The sequence below is a fragment of the Sceloporus undulatus genome, chromosome 1 (assembly GCF_019175285.1).
Source record: "Sceloporus undulatus isolate JIND9_A2432 ecotype Alabama chromosome 1, SceUnd_v1.1, whole genome shotgun sequence".
Lineage (NCBI taxonomy): Eukaryota > Metazoa > Chordata > Lepidosauria > Squamata > Phrynosomatidae > Sceloporus > Sceloporus undulatus.
In genome coordinates this window covers 237,311,348-237,329,828 of record NC_056522.1, presented here as the reverse complement: position 1 = coordinate 237,329,828, position 18,481 = coordinate 237,311,348, and the positions used below count along the sequence as shown (strand labels likewise).

At 36.1% G+C, this 18,481-nt stretch overlaps 1 protein-coding gene across 1 annotated transcript in view; it reads right to left on the bottom strand.

Annotated features, from left to right (window-relative positions):
- Positions 1 to 482: 482 nt before the first annotated feature.
- The window catches only part of SNX4 (sorting nexin 4), a 47,066-nt gene continuing 29,067 nt past the window's right edge, over positions 483 to 18,481 (bottom strand). The window contains exons 9-14 of the mRNA XM_042473006.1: positions 17,046 to 17,111; positions 9,752 to 9,841; positions 7,510 to 7,609; positions 4,778 to 4,923; positions 2,545 to 2,659; positions 483 to 2,193 (exon numbers count right to left, since the gene is read on the bottom strand). Of these exons, the coding sequence (XP_042328940.1) occupies positions 2,146 to 2,193; positions 2,545 to 2,659; positions 4,778 to 4,923; positions 7,510 to 7,609; positions 9,752 to 9,841; positions 17,046 to 17,111 (565 nt within the window). The 3' untranslated portion in view covers positions 483 to 2,145. The remainder of the gene's footprint in view (positions 2,194 to 2,544; positions 2,660 to 4,777; positions 4,924 to 7,509; positions 7,610 to 9,751; positions 9,842 to 17,045; positions 17,112 to 18,481) is intronic.

Sequence of the window (18,481 nt, the reverse complement as noted above, 5' to 3'; positions counted from 1 at the left end):
AAGTTCATTATGCCTGGTATGTTTGAAGTACAACTTGTGGAATATAATGGTTATTTTCTGGATTTAGACATAATTTCTCTCTTTTTGGAGGGTATGTCCAACTTGCAAGAAAGGATGTGACTGCTGACGACTCTGGTCCTTCTCAACACCAGTAAAGAGTATTTTAGCCCCCTTTGCCTTTCTTCAATGGTTTTCATGTGTGCATGTACATGTCAATCAGCATTCTTTGCAGAAGTAGTCATTTAGTGGTTTACTTTAAACAAAAAGTTAATTGGTCAGAATTCATTTGTAAAAAGGAAGCATATTTGCATACGTACAAAAGCAATCAGATTTCAATGTCCACCTCCTTTTTAAAAAAAAAGAATGGTTGAGTATTAAAGTCCAGTACAGCATACAATCAATTAAGTAATAGGAGGTTTCAAAATAAATGTTAATAGTAGCAATAGCAGTAGTAGTAATAGTAATAATAATAATAATAACAATAATATAAAGTGTAGTTTTATTTGGCATATTTGGCACAAAGCTTACAAGAACCTTTTGATCCCTTCTCAATTTAATACAGTTAGCAAGAAAAAGGCATACTAATACACTTAAGTTATTCAGCTTATGAAAGAGAGGGGGCAAGGCACTAGGAAGATCAAGTGCATGGAAAATATTGACTCCAAGTGCCTAGTGGTATTAAAATAAGGCACAACTACTCTAGGAAGTTTACTATAAAAATCTAACTTTGTGGCTGCTTATTGTTTTTGGAATGTACAAGTTTTAATTCTATTGTTTCTAGGACCAAGATGCTATGGTTCTCTGTAATGGAATGATCTTACACAGCTATAGCTTTCTTAAGCAAACAAGACTTCCTAATGAAACAATGTAACTATTTTTTAAAATTAGGCAATGGCATTTACAAAAATAAAAATTACATGAGTTTAGCTGAAAATGTTTCACATATAAAAACTGTCTTTATGATTTCAGGGGGGAAAAGATCTGATTCTGGGGAAAAACAGATTTGAATGTTATTATTATGTCAAAAACATGTGCTTAACAAATGAGTACTATTGAACTCAGTGAGGCTTTGCTACAATTATGTCTAGCTTGATCCCACATTATCTCAGGTAACTTTTAAAATGGCACTAAACAGAATCCTTCTTACAACTGGGAATCAGTGTCTTGAAATTTAAGATTCAACAGAGCTAACAAAAAAGCTTTCCGTTTGAACATACTATACCAAAGGGCAGTAAACAATTCATGCTATTAATTTTCCTTAGAATAGACAAAAGTGCAGTAAACAAATTAATGCAAAAATGTAAGTACAGTTCACATTTGTGTGGCTACATGTGCAAAGCAAAACTAGTTCAGATTAACAGCCTCGAAGTCGTCATTGTTAGTATTAAAAAAAAGGGGGTACATTTTTATGTTTGGCATGATCATCTTGAAAGAACTATTAACGCAGAACGAAATACTTACAACCTAATGAATGTTGCTGAGTAAATTGAAAACTGGTTTTAAAGATTTTAACTTAAGTCAATAACTGTTTTATTTACTTGCTAATTCTGCAGTCCTGTACTGGCAAATAGTAAAAAAATTATGATGGACTCCTATCTGTTTTAAGTTTTGAGCAGGGCATTATACTGTACTATACAGAGCATTTAAAAATGTGTGCTAAGAAGACAAGGTTCATTAATGGGAAAACAACTTTTTGTCAGAGAGAACAATGATATGATTATGGATATAGCTGAAATGCAAAACACAATTTTGTGTCAAGAAAAATCAAGACATGAAAAAAAAGTCCATGCTATAATAGTACAGATGTGAAACAGCAATGGATGAAGGAGCACCTGAAAATGATTTACATAGTGCAAAGACTGGTGGTTCAAGAGCCTAGTACAGTGAAAAGTTTAGTTTATACAGGAGCCAACTTTGGATCCTCCCTATAGCCTTATTTCAAGAGAGAACTACAATGTTCAATTTGCTACTGCATGCAAAACAAGCCACAAGGTGGCCATCAAGGAACAGAGACCAATTCTTTGTGCCCTACTTTCACAACTACACTGATTCCATGATTTAGTAATGTAGCAACTTATTATCCATGTTCATGCATTTGTGCTTCTGTTCTCCAGCATTTTGCCAAGAAGGGCTGAGTTCCATATATCACATCTTGCTGAAACATTCTTTTGCATTTGTCCAGACTTGAATTCCCTTCATTAACAAATGGAACAGAAAAAACAGAAAATGTGGTAGTTGAATCAAGATATTAAACAGGCAGCTGGTGAAAAGCAAATGTCACCATCAATGAATTAACAAATGGGGGTAGGATTTACAGGTCATAGTAGAGAATGCAAATCTTACATACACCATATAATGCATGCTGTAATCTTAAACATGAGCAGAATGTTCCTCAGTCCCAAAGAATAACTTTAGAGATGGTAGGACACAGGAAGGAAAACAACAAGTATTTTAATGCTTTCTTTTCTGGGAATCAAAACAATAACATTATTACATCTGAATCTTTTTGACCTTCTGTTAGAAGAGCTTGCCTTTTACACGTACCTTTTTGCACATACTGATCTGCATAACAGCATAACTGATCAGGGCCTCTTTCAAGTCATGGTTCTTTTGCTCTTTGAAGCGTTCAATATCAGCCCAGGCACTTTTCATAAAGTCTCTGAAATAAACAGTAACCAGATTAGTGCAAATAATTCATGACTCATCAAGTAAAACCAAGCTGTTAACTCTTTAATTTATTGGATAAATAACTGGCCCTAAAAGCATGGCCTAATAGCAATTGCTCCTCATAAAAAGGGGCTTTATTCCAGCGAAATGATGGTCTCTACTTTTTCAGTGATACCTGTTACCCTGTTTGCTTACCAATTGCAATTAAGTACAGTATTTAGCAATTTAATACCTCCCAACTGTCCACTCAAGTTCTCCATTTGGTTCAACTGGTGCCAATTTTATTGAGTCTTTAAGCAACAGAGTATGCTGAACTGAAATCTGGAGGCTATATAATTACAATTAAACACCAACATAAAATAATTTTGTTTTCCTTATGTGGCTGGATTAACTACACTATTCAAAGTTCAATGAAGACTGACAAATTCAAAGAACATGGCTCCTATCGGTGCAGCAGTAGAGACAGACAAAAAGGAACTGGCCATTTCAGTGGGAAGCCCGTTATACAGAGGCACAGGAGGTGGGCAGGGCTACCATCAAAAAGTTGATGTAATGCTCTAGATTAGAAGGTCCCGAAAGTGCAGGTGCAGGATAACCCATTTGTACGAGCCACAGAGACCATAAAGAAGGACTAAAATTATGCACAGGAATACAGATTGATAATATTTGTTAAGGATTTCCTAGCTATGCAAATATAATAAACTTTCATAATTTATAAAAAAGAGGAAGGGAGGAAGAGGGTAGAAAAAGGAAGGAATGCAGCCACACCTTTAAGCCTAATTTATTAGTCTTAAAACTGCTGGTCTCCCCTTTTTCCCCTTCCTTCTCCTTTCGGTTTATGCTGCAAGAGACTAACATGGCTACTTTTCAGAAACTACTATTATTTATAAAAGTCAACATAAGAATTTTATTCTTCTTTGCACATTCGGTCTCTCTGGCTGCAGTTCTTTATTTTTAATGAGCAGATAGCTTATGGCACAGATGGGAATCATGGTGGCCCTCCATATGTTGGGAGACAGCAATTATCATTATCAGCCCAAGGTAAAGAATTATGCGAGTTTCAGTCCAAAAACATCTTGAGGATCAAAAATCTACCCCTGAGGCATACTGGCAACAATGTGGGCCACAGTAAACAAACAAACCCCACAATTCTATTCTGGCAAAGATAAACTGGTTTTAGAAACAACTGCATTTTTCTAATATTTTTATCCCTAAGCAGAAAAAAGGATAAGTCAGACAATGTAGGAACCACCCCATCCCCCCGGCCAGGCTCTGGCAAAATGAATCTGGATTAGAAATACCATCAATATAGAAAAAAAATAATATAAAGGAAATCTTAATTAACTAGGCTTTCCTCTATGTGATGAAGCATGTATTTGTATTCAGCTTTGCTACTACAACTTGTTATAGTTATTTCTTTAGCACAGCACACACAATAAGCTATTAAATTTTCATCTGTAACTGTGAAAGTGACCAAATTTCTCTCTGAGTAGTTAAAGGTGCATCTACACTGTAGAAATAATACAGTTTGCCAACACTTGGCTCCATCGTAGAAACAAACAGCTTCATTTATATACCATTTCACACTGAACTAACAGTGTCTAAGCGGTTTACAACTATAAGCTAATTGCCCCCAACAATCTGGGTACTCATTTTAGCGACCTCAGAAGGATGCAAGCCTGAGTCAAGCTTGAGCCTCCTTAGCTGGGACTGAACTTGCAACCTTATGGTTTTGAGTGAGTGGCTTCAGTACAGGCATTTAACCACTGCGCCACCAGGGCTCCTGGGATTTATAAATTTGTACAGAATCCTGGGATTTATAAATGTGTGAAGAACCAGCAATATTTGGCAGAGAAGGCCAAAGAGCTTGTAAAATGACAAATTTCTCATTACATAGGATGGAAATACAGCATTTAAAAGTGTACTAGATTTTATATAATGTAGAATCACCCTCAGAATGAGCTGTTTTTGCCAGTAACAGGAAGCATTTGAGGGCATTCATAACCACCAGAAGAAAATTTTTAAAACCTCTTACAACACTCAAACGATCTTATGCATCATTTTTCCACCTTTGATCATTTACAGTTTCAGTAATATAATCAACAACTACCGGCTCTCAACATTCTTTGCTTTGAGTTGCTCTTCTCCTTCATGTATTTGTTCTTCTAGCACCTTTATCTTTGCTTCCCTCTGTTCAGGGGTCTCCTGGCCAAACAGTTTGCTGGTCATTCCCTTCAAGGAAAATGTTCTCACAGTCTGGAAATAAGTAAAATATATATTCTAAAAGAGTATTTTATTTTCCCAAAAACACACACTTGGTGCCCAGCTACAAGGATGGGAAGGGGTTATATGGCACCTCTGTTCAAATGAACCAGAAATAGACATGGGAAGTAGTGGAGAGAAAAGGGACAACACAAGCCCAACCTACACTCCCAATCTGCTGAACAATGATTTAGAGGACTGTCTCAGTTGAACAAATGACTATGATGCTAGAAAAAGTCTTCAAATGCTAGTACAGTGACTTGATGGAAAGAAGATCTTTTCCAGTAAGCTATGTTTGCATCTGTGTTCAGCTATCATCTGGAACTTACTTGTACTAAAACACCAAAACACAGCAGGGGAGCCTAAGCTATAAGCAGTTATGCCGTTGCCATCTATTTCAATAAAATTTAAGAAGCCTACCTGCGTGGACAAATGGAGCCTTAAGCGTATTAGTTTTTACAAACTGTTCTGTGCTTGCAAGACAGAAAAATCTTACAAGTATTTTAAGATCTGTAGTTTATCTGATCCCTTTCTGTGCTTTCCAAAATTCATCTTTTCCTTGGCATTTTAAAACAGCATCAGTAAATGTCCAAATAAACACATCTCTTTTGTCAAATTCATGTGAATAGTCTCTCCATCTATATAGACACTGTTTGACAAATAACGTGTTAGTTTCCAGCAAACTATTCTATAGCTGTATGCCTACCAGAGCAACCCTCACATACTTCTGATATTTATGCTAACAGAGGACAGAGAAAAAGCAGAATTATTCAGCACTTTCTTTGCTTCAGTCTTCTCAGAAAAGGCAAAAGGTGCTCAACCTAAGGATAATGGAGCGGAGAGGACAGAACAGGGGAATTTCAGCACAGAATAAGTAAAGAGATAGTACAGGAAGACCTGGTTAATCTAAATGAATATAAGTGTCAGGACCAGATGAACTATGCCCAAAGGTATTAAAAGAACTGGCAAATATAATATCGGACACCAAATTAGGAGGAGTAGCTCCCCAGAGGTCAGGATCAAAATTCAAAATGACCTGAATAGACTAGAAAGCTGGGGCAAAGCTAACCAAATGTAATTCAACACGGAAAAATGTAAGATACTGCACTTAGGGCAGAAAAATGAAATGCACAAATATAGGATAAGGGACACATGGCTGAATGGGACTACGTTTGAAAGGGATCTATGAGTCCAAGTAGACCACAAGTTGAACATGAGTCAACAGTATGATGAGGCAGCTAAGAAGGCCAATGCAATTTTAGGCTGCATCAATAGAAGGATAGTGTCTAGATAAAGGGAAGTAATAGTGCCACTCTATTCTGCTTTGGTCAGGCCCCATCTGGAATATTATGTCCAGTTCTGGGAACCACAATTAAAAAAAAGATGTTGAGAAACTGGAGTGTGTCCAAAGGAGGGCGACTAAAATGGTTAAGGGTCTGGAAACTATGTCCTATGAGGAATGACTTAGGGAGCTGGGGATGTTTAGCCTGGAGAAGAGAAGGTTAAGAGGTGATATGATAGCACTGTTTAGATACTTGAAGGGATGTCACATTGAGGAGGGAGCAAGCTTGTTTTCTGCTGCTCCAGAGACTAGGACCCGGAACAATGGATGCAAGCTCCAGAAAAAGAGATTCCACCTCAAACATTGGGAGGAACCTCCTAACAGTAAGGGCTGTTCAACAGTGAAACAAACTCCCTCGGAGTGTAGTGGAGTCTCCTTCCTTGGAGGTCTTTAAACAGAGGCTGGATGGCCATCTGTCGGGGATGCTTTGATAAAGAGTTTCTGCATGGCAGGGGGTTGGACTGGATGGCTCTTGTGGTCTCTTCCAACCCTATGATTCTATGATTCTATGCCATTGCTACCTAAAATGGGATGGGCAAAGTGTAGCCACAGAAATACATGTGGCTCTCCCAGGGCTGCTTTTTTGGGGGGCGGGAAGGCAACCACCAAAAAAAATTACCCCGAAATTTACCCCTTTTTGCCACATTCCTCCACCAGGCCATTTGTAGGCCTAAGAATGGATTTTTTAAAAAAACAGGAAGTAAGCCAGAAGTGATTTCCAATAAAATCCTTTTAAAAAAAGGCTTCTCTTGAGATTTACATGGCCCAGGGAGCCTAAAATGTTTTGATTTTTTTTTGTGGTGGGGCATGGCCCTGTAAGGTCTCCTAGGGGGCTAGTGCGTCCCTTTCCAGCCTCTTATAGATTACCACCCTTGACGCAAAATATAAAGCACTCTCCTTCATTCCAATTCACTCTGTTACTCCCAAGCTACTGAACAAGTGATGCTTTACTAATCTTTTAAAAGAAAGCTCTCTTTTTCTCACTATAGCCTCCCCTCTAATTTCTAAATCAGCACTTATACAGTAGCAAGTTACACTCTCTTTGTGGGCAAGCAATAGACTTCTCCTTCATGGACAGCATAAATCTTAGTCAAATAAATCAGAAAGATGCATGACTTTCAAAGGACTCTTCACAAGCCTCCTGTCAGTGAGCCATACACTATGTCATTTAGGTTAAGAACTTGGCTCTGTTTCTAGGTTTTGGAGAAGAACGTGGAAAAAAATTAAGCCAGCCTTACTCCTGTTGCCAGTTCCTCACACTGCTGTTTCTTCGATGTCAAATCTTGAGCAGCCATTTCCAACTCATACTGCAGAAGTTCATGCTTTTTGCAAACTGTCCTGAAAATAATCAATAAAAATCTTTCATATCAAAAAGGCTCCTCGTTATGCTTTTTATTTTAAAAAAAAGTTTATTATAAACTTATTTCATCAGGGCTGTGTAGTGGTATACCAAACATTTGAGTCTGACTCCCAACTCCTCTACTCCTCCTTACTGTTTATAACTCCTTCATAAACAGTAAATGTATATTAATTAGTAATAACAGATTTACTGTAAGTAAAATGGTAGCACAAGGCATTTCATCACCACTACATGAATCATCGGGCTATTCAGAGTGACAGAACATAAAATATATTTAATTAAAATTTCTGAACAAGAAAACTTTCCCAAATTCCTGTGAAAGTTAATATGCAACAAACTAGACATTTAATAATTTTTAAAAAGGATTTTAAGTATAGAACGATATTTTACCATATAATGTTATACTATTAATTTTTGTTTTGAAGCTGAAGTCAGAACATTTCAATTGACTCTGACTCCAGCCAAAATTGCTTCCATGACAGCCCTGAATTTCATTCCACATAAACTTACCTATCATAAAAGTATGTCATTTATGTAACTCTACTACAATTACTCTCACATGAAGAATTTTCATTTATGTATAATGTAAGTGAGAAAATTACAACATAAGCTGCATCCACACTGCAGAAATAACCCCGTTTCACAACACTTTACATGACATGGCTCAATGCTATGAAATCCTGTGTCCTGTAGTTTGTTGGGGCACCAAAACTGTCTAACAGAGAAGCCTACATGTCTCACAAAACTACAATTTCCAGAATTCCCTAGCACTGAGCCATAGCAATTAAAGTAATTAAACTGGATTACTTCTGAAATGTGGATGCAACCATAGAGAGCTTCTACAAGATCCAATTCCTTAGATAGAAATATCAGCTATCTCCAAGTCATCCGGTCATCAGTTGGTCTAAAAAGCAGTAGCTAGGATACTGGTGGGCATATGCTCATTGGACCATTTTAGCTTACAGTTGTAAACCGCTTAAACACTGCTAGTTCTGTATGAAGCGGTATATAAAAGAAACTGTTTGTATTATATAAATCTTGCAATCTGTTCAGGTTGCCAGTTTGCTTCTGACATAATTCAAACTACTGATGATTCCCTTTAAAACTTATAACATGTCTTGAGTTCACAACATCTAAAGGAATATCCTCTCTCCCACCACCTTTCTTTCTAAGATCAGAACTACACTCTTCTCTTTGTCCCAAGATGAGAGGTGGCATAGTGGATGGGACAGATATAACCTCTAGAACTAGCTCCCCATGTCTACGCCTAATTCAAGCATGGGAAGAGGCAAGACCACTCTCAGTCCAACACTCTATCCTATGGGAGATTTAACTTGCTCCAACATGTATGCTATCCTCTGCTATGACAGAATCTTCATGTATCAGATTTAGGTGGAAAAAATCTGCCAGTGTCAAGTTCCTCAGTGACATATCATTCCATCTGAGGAAACACTTCTTGCTTCCAGTAGCTAAAAATCAGAGCATGTCTTCTGAGAGACTTCAAAAGAAGCAGTGGTACAAACATGCAGTTTTTTATACTAATAATCAGGTGTTAGGGTACAGGCTTTTAATTAAGATAATCTTTCTGGCCACCAACCACCTGCTGATGAAAGAAAATGCCTGTACACTGTTTTAATTCAGTACTTGGTTTTAATAGGATAATGCATTTCATTATTTTGTTTTTTACATTGTTCATTAATATTAGAACCAATTAATTTTATAGTTGCCCCTCCTAACTCGCGGGGATCCATTCCAGACCCCCTGCGAGTTAGGAGACACACAGATAATCAAGCCCCATTCACCTCAATGACGGGTCGCACCTCTGTGAATCATCAAGTCTGCCGATTTCAAGCCTTGGAGGGGCGACTGTAGTTATATTTTGTTTTAAGCAACCCGTGCCACCTTTGTTTATATTTTGCTCTAAGTTGCCTTGGATTCCACACTGAGAGAAAAGTAGGTTATAAATTATATAACAGGTTCGAAGATCTTTACAATTTTGACAATCCAGAAAATCAATCATTTTCAACAATATTCAGACAAATGAGAATGGGGTTAAACTCTCTTCAACATCGAAGAAAGAGAGTACTTTGGCTTTGTCACTGCTAACACAATTTGCTTACCGGAGTGCTTCTGCATAGAAAAGATATTCCTTCAGTTGGTCTGCATAATGTTCTTCCTCTTCTAGTATGTCATCAATAGAAGCTGCATATCTGTCAAAAGAGGAGGCAGAATAGCAAACGAAGTGCTCAAAACTGATTAGCCCAACACATAATCATAAAGGTCTAAGTTCCCCTTTACACTCAAAATTAAATGTAAAATAAACATAAAAGTCGTTGTGTTATCTCTTCCTCCTGAACACTTCGAGAACACTGCTACAATAAAATAATAAATCTTATACAGTATTAATCTAAAAATTTCCTTTAAAAGAAAGCATTTTATGGTAAGACTCACACCAAGAAAAATGGTTAGACTAGTTTATGAACACTATTCTGTAAATGTCAAGCTGCACCAAATTCTGTCTGATCTTGGAAGCTAAGCAGGGTCAGCTCTGGTTTGTACCTGGATAGGAGACCATGAATGAATACCAGGCGTTGTAGCCTATATTTTAGAGAAGCCAAAACAAGATAGACAATCAAAGAAAAAAATTAAAAATAATCAAGGCAAACTCCCCAGTACTTGTTTTGAAATGATGGATGAATTCGAGTTGGTGGACACATGGTCACACCTATATGGGGGAAAAAAAGGTTTTACTTTTTTTTCAGGTACCCACAACTCTCTGTCAAGAATAGATTTGTTTTTAGTGTCAAAAGAACTAATTTCAAGAATAAAAAGAATGGAAATAGCTCCTAGAGTGGTTTCAGATCACAATCAAATTGAGATTCTATTAGAAACCCAACAATTGAAAAAAGAATGGGCATGGAGGTTGAATGATACGTTAATTAAGGATGACAAATTTAACGATAAACTGAAAAAAGAAATGGCATATTTCTTCAAGGAAAACACATCCAAGGAAATTAAAAGCAAAACAGTTTGGGACACTTTTAAGGCGGTGTTAAGAGGTTTGTTAATAAAGAGAGGAACAGAAATAAAAAGACATAGACAAGGGGAAGAAAGGGAAGATAGACAAATGCTAAAAGAACTAGAAGAAAAAGCAGATAAAGAAAAGGCTAATGAAAGAGTCAAGAAACAATATTACCTGCTTAAGCAGAAAATTCAACAAAAAAACATGGAAGAATTAGCAAAGAAATTAAAAACTGTAAAACAAAACTATTTTGAAGGAGCAAATAAAACGGGTCGATGGTTGGCTTATAGATTAAAGAAAGAGCAAGATAGGAAAAGAATAAACAAAATTAAAGTGGAAGAAAAAATAATTACGAATCAGGAGGAAATTAAAAAGGCGTTCCAGGATTATTATGGCAAACTCTTTAAAGAGCATGGAAGGGAGGATAATATTGAAGCGAATATAAAAAGATATCTAGAAAAAAAGAACATAATTAAATTCACGAAGGAACATATAGAGAAATTGGAAGAGCCAATAAAGGAGGAAGAAATATCAAGTGCAATAAGATTACTAAAAACTGATAAGGCTCCTGGCCCAGATGGTTTCACCCCATTATTTTACAAAGTTTTTGAAAAAGAAATTATAAAAGAACTCTGTCAGTTGTTCAATAAAATAGCACTGGAAGGAACACCAAGTTCGTGGCTCATGGCAAATATTTCTCTCATACCAAAGGAAGGAAAAGATCATACGAGTATGGCTAATTACAGACCCATAGCTCTCTTGAATATTGATTACAAGTTATACACTGGGATATTAGCAAAAAGGTTGAAGGAAGTATTGGTTGAGATCATAAAGGATGATCAGAACGGTTTCCTTCCTGGCAGACAGATAAGACACAATGTTAGAATGATACTGAATATTATAGAACATTATGCTATACATAATGAAAAAGAAATGGTGTTGCTTTTTGTTGATGCCGAGAAGGCATTCGACAGTATGAGATGGAAATTTATGATGCAAGTGTTGGAAAATATGGGAATGGGTGGTAAATGTTTAGCAAGTATCAAACAGCTATACGCTAGCCAGAAAGTGCAAATAATAATAAATGGACAGAAAACAAAACAGATTTCAGTGGAGAAGGGAACCAAACAGGGATGTCCCTTATCCCCCTTACTATTTATACTTATACTGGAGGTATTGAATAATTCCATCAGAGATAATGTGAAAATAAGGGGCACCAAAGAAAAAGGACATGAATATAAGATTCGCGCATATGCAGATGACCTGGTAATAATGTTGGAGGACCCACTGGAAAGTATAGAGACAGTTTTGAATGAGTTAAAAGAATTTGGAATATACTCTGGAATCAAGATGAATAAAGAAAAAACAGTAATATTAACAAAAAATATAAAAAGGGAAAGAGAAAAAGATTTAGAGAGAAGATCGGGAATTAAAATTGTGAAAAAGGTAAGGTATCTGGGTATCTGGATTACAAATAAGAATATTGAATTATATGAAAATAATTATAAAAAGGTCTGGACCCAGATACTAAAGGACTTACAAAGATGGGTTAAATTTGATATATCCTGGCTAGGGAGGGTGTCAACAGTGAAGATGAATATTCTTCCAAGGTTAATGTTTCTTTTTCAAAACATACCCATTATAACAAAGGAAAAGGTGTTTGTAGAGTGGCAAAAGGAAATAAATAAATTCTTATGGAAAGGTAAAAGGGCTAGATTCAAAAATCAGACCATGAAAAAGGAATTTGAAAAAGGAGGATGTGGATTACCGGATTTAAAAATGTACTATTGGGCGTGTGGACTAGTTTGGATCCAAGATTGGATTAAAGCAAATAATTTAAGAATGTTAAGCATAGAATCAAGCAATGTTAGGTTCGGATGGCATGCCTACTTATGGTATAAAAAATATCAAGTAAACAGGGATTTTTTGAATCATGCAATCCGAAAACCTTTGTTAAATATTTGGAATAACATAAGGAAGATATTCTATCAAAAAATACCACATTGGGTATCAACTCAAGAGGCCTTCTTTAGCAGATGGAATAAAAAGCAAGACTGGGTAAGATATAAGGATTTGATAACGACGAATATAAATGGTGAGATAGATATAAAATCTAAAGAAGAATTGGAAAAGGAAGGGATAAGTTTACAATGGTTTAGTTACAGTACTTCCAAATAAGATCAAAGTTTAAACAAGATATGATTAAAGAAGGGTTTGAAGGAAAAGAAAATGAACTTGACAAAATAATTTGGGGGCAAGAGCAAGGTAAAATATCAAAATTATATAAAGCACTTCTTAGTCGTGAATTGGAAAAGGAAAATATTACACACAATATGATAAAGTGGGCACAAGAACTTGGACACACAATTGCATTAGATAGTTGGGAAAACTCATGGAGGAAGACGCGTAAATTTACGGTATCGCAAGATTTGAAGGAAAATTATATCAAGGTCTATAATAGATGGTACTATACTCCAGTTAGAATAGCTAAAATGTCCAGCTCACGTAATGATAGATGTTGGAAGTGTACAAATGAAAAAGGCTCATTTTTGCATATGTGGTGGGGGTGCAAAAAAATTAAGAAGTTTTGGGAAAAAATTCACAATGTATTACAAAAAATATTTAATGTAAGGTTCCCTATGTCACCCGAATTGTATTTGCTCAACATGACTACGCATTTGGGAAAAGATTTAGAGAAAACCCATTGGAGGATTATGTTGTATTGTATAACCGCGGCAAGAATTCTGCTGGCAAAATACTGGAAGAACAAGAAAGTACCGAATACAGAGGAATGGCTTCAGAAAGTGTTTGACCTAAAAGAAATGGACAATTTGACAATGTTATTAAGAGGTAGAGAGAAAGGGGATAAAAACTGGATTTCAATAGAGAAGTATTTGAGGAAATATTGGAAAGTATAAAGACTGATAACAAGACTTAACACTTTGATTTGCAATTAAATGAATATAATGAGGAGTAAGAAATGAATTTGAATTTGAAATAACAATAAGGAAGTTATGGGAAGTAATTAACAGAGGCAAGGATGGTATAGTTACATATTTTTTGTACTTTGCAATTATGATGAATTACATGGAGCTAGATGCAGTATATGTGTTATTTGTCAACTGTAAATATTTTAAATTAATAAAATTTAAAAATTAAAAAAAAAAAAGAGAGAAAGGAACTGGGAAAACCACTAATGAGTATTATTTGCCTAAGAAAACTATGAAATTCACGGGGTCATCATAAATTGGCAGGCGACTTGACAGCAGCTACATATTGGAAGGGGCAATGCAACATTTAAAAAAGACAGCTGTAAGGTTATTTTGTGTCAGATAGCCAAGAAAGCAGAGAAACTGTTTTGGTGGCTTGCCTACTGATCAAATATTATGATATCAAATAACTTTTTAAAGTTTTGTAGGATGGCCAGGAATACAGTCTCGCCAATTAGAAACAGCTTCCCAGCTGCTCTCCAGGATGCAAAGTTTTGAAAAAATATTAAAAGAATACTTGGTGTACAACTTGGGAAACTGACACAGAGGGTCACATAACTTGCAAAAAGAATACAAAAAGAATGCAAGACAACTTTCACAAGAAGTCTCCTGACTTCAAAAAGTTTCACAAACATACAGCATTCCTCTGCACTTAAAGCTACATTGACAAAGGTTTCTACCCCTAAATAATTAGAGAGTGAGCAATGGGAGAGGGGATGAGGAACAATGCCAGGCCCAGTCAATGTATTCTTATGGGATCTACTGAGCTAGCAAGGATTCAGAAGCACAACTAGGGTTTTTGTCCTTCCTAGAAAACTGGTTCCTGACCTGGGGGGACAAACACATTTAGATTAGGTTACAATAGGTGGTGGCAGTAGTCGTAGCTTTAGTTTTACTTGTCATGAATGCTTAGAAGACACTCCTTTTATTACAGATCCATTCTAATAAAAAGAGAAGAATACGCATCTGCTTTGATTTTATTGCTGAATTCAAGGGTGAAGATGGAAGGCTGTCTTGAGGAACAACTCTTTTCCTTTCTTCTTTCTCTTCACTTCACTTCCCTTACATTTTATTTTGTTTGGGAAGAGAAAAATATTGTACTTTGGATCCTTGAGGGACTTATTTGGTTTTTGGTGAAAGAGGCAATATTATTAGCATGTTTTCAACTTGGATAATTGGATAAGTATAGAGCCACCACCTTCTTTTATTACCATGAGGGGGAAAGTAGGACTACATGTTAAAAGATAATGTTTAAAAAAGATGAACAAGAGTTAGTAAAAAAATCAGGAATTCAGATTGTAAAGAAAGTTAAATATTTGGGAATTTGGATCACAAATAAAAATATTGAATTATTTGAAAACAATTACAAAAGGGTCTGGAATCAAATTTAAAAAGACATGCAGAGGTGGAACAATTTAGATGTGACACTATTGGGAAGGATCGCAATCATAAAAATGAATATACTTCCAAGGTTAATATTCCTATATCAAAATTTACCAATAGTTACAAAAGAAAAAGTATTTCAAGAATGGAATAGAGATGTTAGAAAATTCCTGTGGAAAGATAAAAAGGCTAGGATTAACAGTCAGATATTGAAAAAGGAAACGGCGAAGGGTGGATGTGCGCTTCCGGATTTGAAAATCTACTATTGGGCTTGCGGATTAGTATGGGTAATGGATTGGATTAAGGCAGAGGATACGAAACTGTTAAGTATTGAATCATGTAACATCAGATTTGGATGGCATGCCTATGTATGGTACCAAAAATATCAGGTTAATATTGATTTCATACATCATGCAATTCGCTATCCCTTGTTAAAAATATGGAATAGAATCAAGGAAAGGTACTACCAAAAAATTCCAAGCTGGGTGTCGACACAGGAGGCATTCCTTAGTAGATGGGAAAAAGGCAGAGAGTGGCTTAGATATAAAGATCTAATAAAAACAAATGAACAAGGGGTAGTAGATATAAAATCCAAAGAAGAACTAGAACAGGAAGGGAGAAACATTCACTGGTTTGGATATATGCAAATAAAATCTAGATACAGTCGGCCCTTCTTATACACGGATTTTTTATACACGGATTTAAGCATACACGGTTTGAAAATGTTCCAAAAAAGTATAAATTTACCTTGATTTTCCATTTTTTTTATAAGGGACACCATTTTGTTATGTCATTATATTTAATGGGACTTGAGCATACATGGATTTTGTTATACACGGGGGATCTTGGAACCAAACCTCAGCGTATAACAAGGGTCCACTGTATAAACAGGATTACGTTCAAGAGGGATTTGAGAAAAGAGATAATGAAATAGACAAAATAATCTGGGCTAAAGAAAAAGGGAAGATTGCAAAGTTATACAAAATACTTATATCATATGAATTAGAGAAAGAAAGCATAACAAACAGCATGACAAAGTGGGCACAAGAAGTGGGACACACAATTAGTATAGATGACTGGGAAAACTCATGGAAACAAACAGGTAAATTCACTGTGGCGCAGGATCTCAAGGAAAAGTTACAAAAGCAGATCCAATATATTCCAAGAGGTGGCATCCTCAATAATGAAGAAGGGGAATTGATCCTTTCCCTTATATTACAACATGGGCTGATAACACAGTATCTGGAAACCCTGCAAGCAGACGGCCAAAGAAGTACCTTAACCCGGCAGGCCCATAGCTAGGCTGGGGCAACCAGGGCACCGCCCCTGGGCCCCAGCCAAAGAGGGCTCCAAACGGCGCACACAGCGCACAGTAGGACTCAAAAGTGTGCAAACACTCCACCCTACCGAGCCCTACTTTCTGCCCCAGGGCCTCTAAAGGCTTAGCATGTAACCTGTCCACCATTAACCTCCTTCACTGTAACAGTAGAATTCCTCCCCAATTTAACAAATTTACATTCTGGGGCTTTCAAATTTTGGGCGAATCTATATGCTTCAGATATTAGATAGAACTAGAACATTCTCCCCCTTGTAATGTGAGCACTGAATAAATGAGGACTTTAAAAATAAATCCTATAAGTTTATGGTACATTTCTGGAATAAAGCAAAGCTACTGCTATCAAACCAAAAGAGAACAACAGATCTGGAGTACATTAAGTTTTATTCTACCAGTTTCTGGCATAATATCATAAAGAAAACACTGGATAAGTGCCAAACTCTTCTACAGTTTCAAAATAATAATAAAAAAGAAATTTGTTTTAAGATTTACTAGGGGCTCCTTGGGCTACTTAATACAATAGATTCTAAAACTGCCCCAAACTAGAAGCCAATTAAATATTGCACACAATATACAGTGCGATTCTTCAATACAATTTTTCCTCAAAATTAGATTTTCCTATCCCCTCCCCTTCTTAAAGTTTCTGTCTGGCTTCCATCAATTCTCAGATCGTCAATACTTACACATCCATGTGATGACCAGCACTTTGTAGTCCATCTCCCATCTCCTTCTCTATTGCACTCCATTCACTAAAGAAGAAAAACAACTTAAATAAGAAACATCAGCACACATGAAGGGCAAGAAAGTTAACAAATTGCATCCTGTTAAGCAGTTCTTCCCCATGTGACATCTATATGAAGAAAACTACAAGTTATACTGTATTTTACTAAGCTGGCTCAACTACCTGTAAGCAGTACTGTAGTGCTGTATCTGAAATGTGAATCTATTTTAAAATACTGTATGCTATCCTATCTTTAACATATGTATGAATTACAGAGCCTTAGAAGAAGATTTGCATGGATATTTGAAACTGAAAAGGAACATCACCTTACATTTCAAACCTAAAAATGAATGGCTTCCCCACAATTTTATATCTGTTATTGGAATAGTCAAAACTTTCAAGATTTAGCTTCACCAGGTTTTGAGATACAAAGACAGTATTATGGAATGTGGGATATGGATGGGGGAGGGTGTCCCACCTGAAGTTAAAATCTTTGGGATTTCAAATTTTCCCACTATTAATTGAATAGGAAACCATTACAGTGCCAACTCTGATCTCCCTAAGCAGTTGCCAGTCCCCAAGGGGAAAATATTACTAATATTACCAGTTGATACCATGTATCAAAGAAATGGCTTTGTAGTTAAGAATTCTGTTGTACTGTACTATATCAATTTACAGAACAATTTTCTGTTGTTCTTTGGTCAGAAATATTTGCCTCATGTGCCCTAATATTTTTTCTGAATATTTTATAATTTTTTGTTGTGAATTTTACACTGAAATCTCAGTAATGGGTTTGAATGAAATTGCTGAAACTTGTATAGAGATCTTGAAAAAAACCCCAACCCAAATGCTCTAAAGGAAACGAAAAGTTAATACTCCAGTACTCTATACAGTAAATACAAGAGTGACACTGATACAGTTTAAAATTCTGAACCCTGCTAGAAACAGCTGCAACTGATTAGCTTTGTGGGTTATATTAGCTAGTTATAGAATACAGAAGATTCCCTAATATCAAAGTCAGATTCTTTAATTTTCCATTGAGATGGAAAAGTTAAGCTCAAAATAAGGCATACAAATTATACACAAGAACCATTTCCATTTGGGTCAGCTCTTAAAACAGATACTTTTTAAAAACTTTTTTTTTTGCATAATTATCATCAAGTTAGTGTCCTTTTTATGTTGATAGCTTTTTTGGGGGAAAAAATCACCTTCTGTTTCCCTGCAAAGATGCAAGGCAAGCAAGGGATGAATCTGCCACAATTATTATAAAATTGCAATTGTGAAATAAGCCTCATGCACACAGCATAAAATGGTAACTATGCAACATGGTCAAAGACTGAGAATCTCCATGCATGTTTCTTGGTGACATAGTGTGGATAGGGTTTAGCTGTGTTTTAT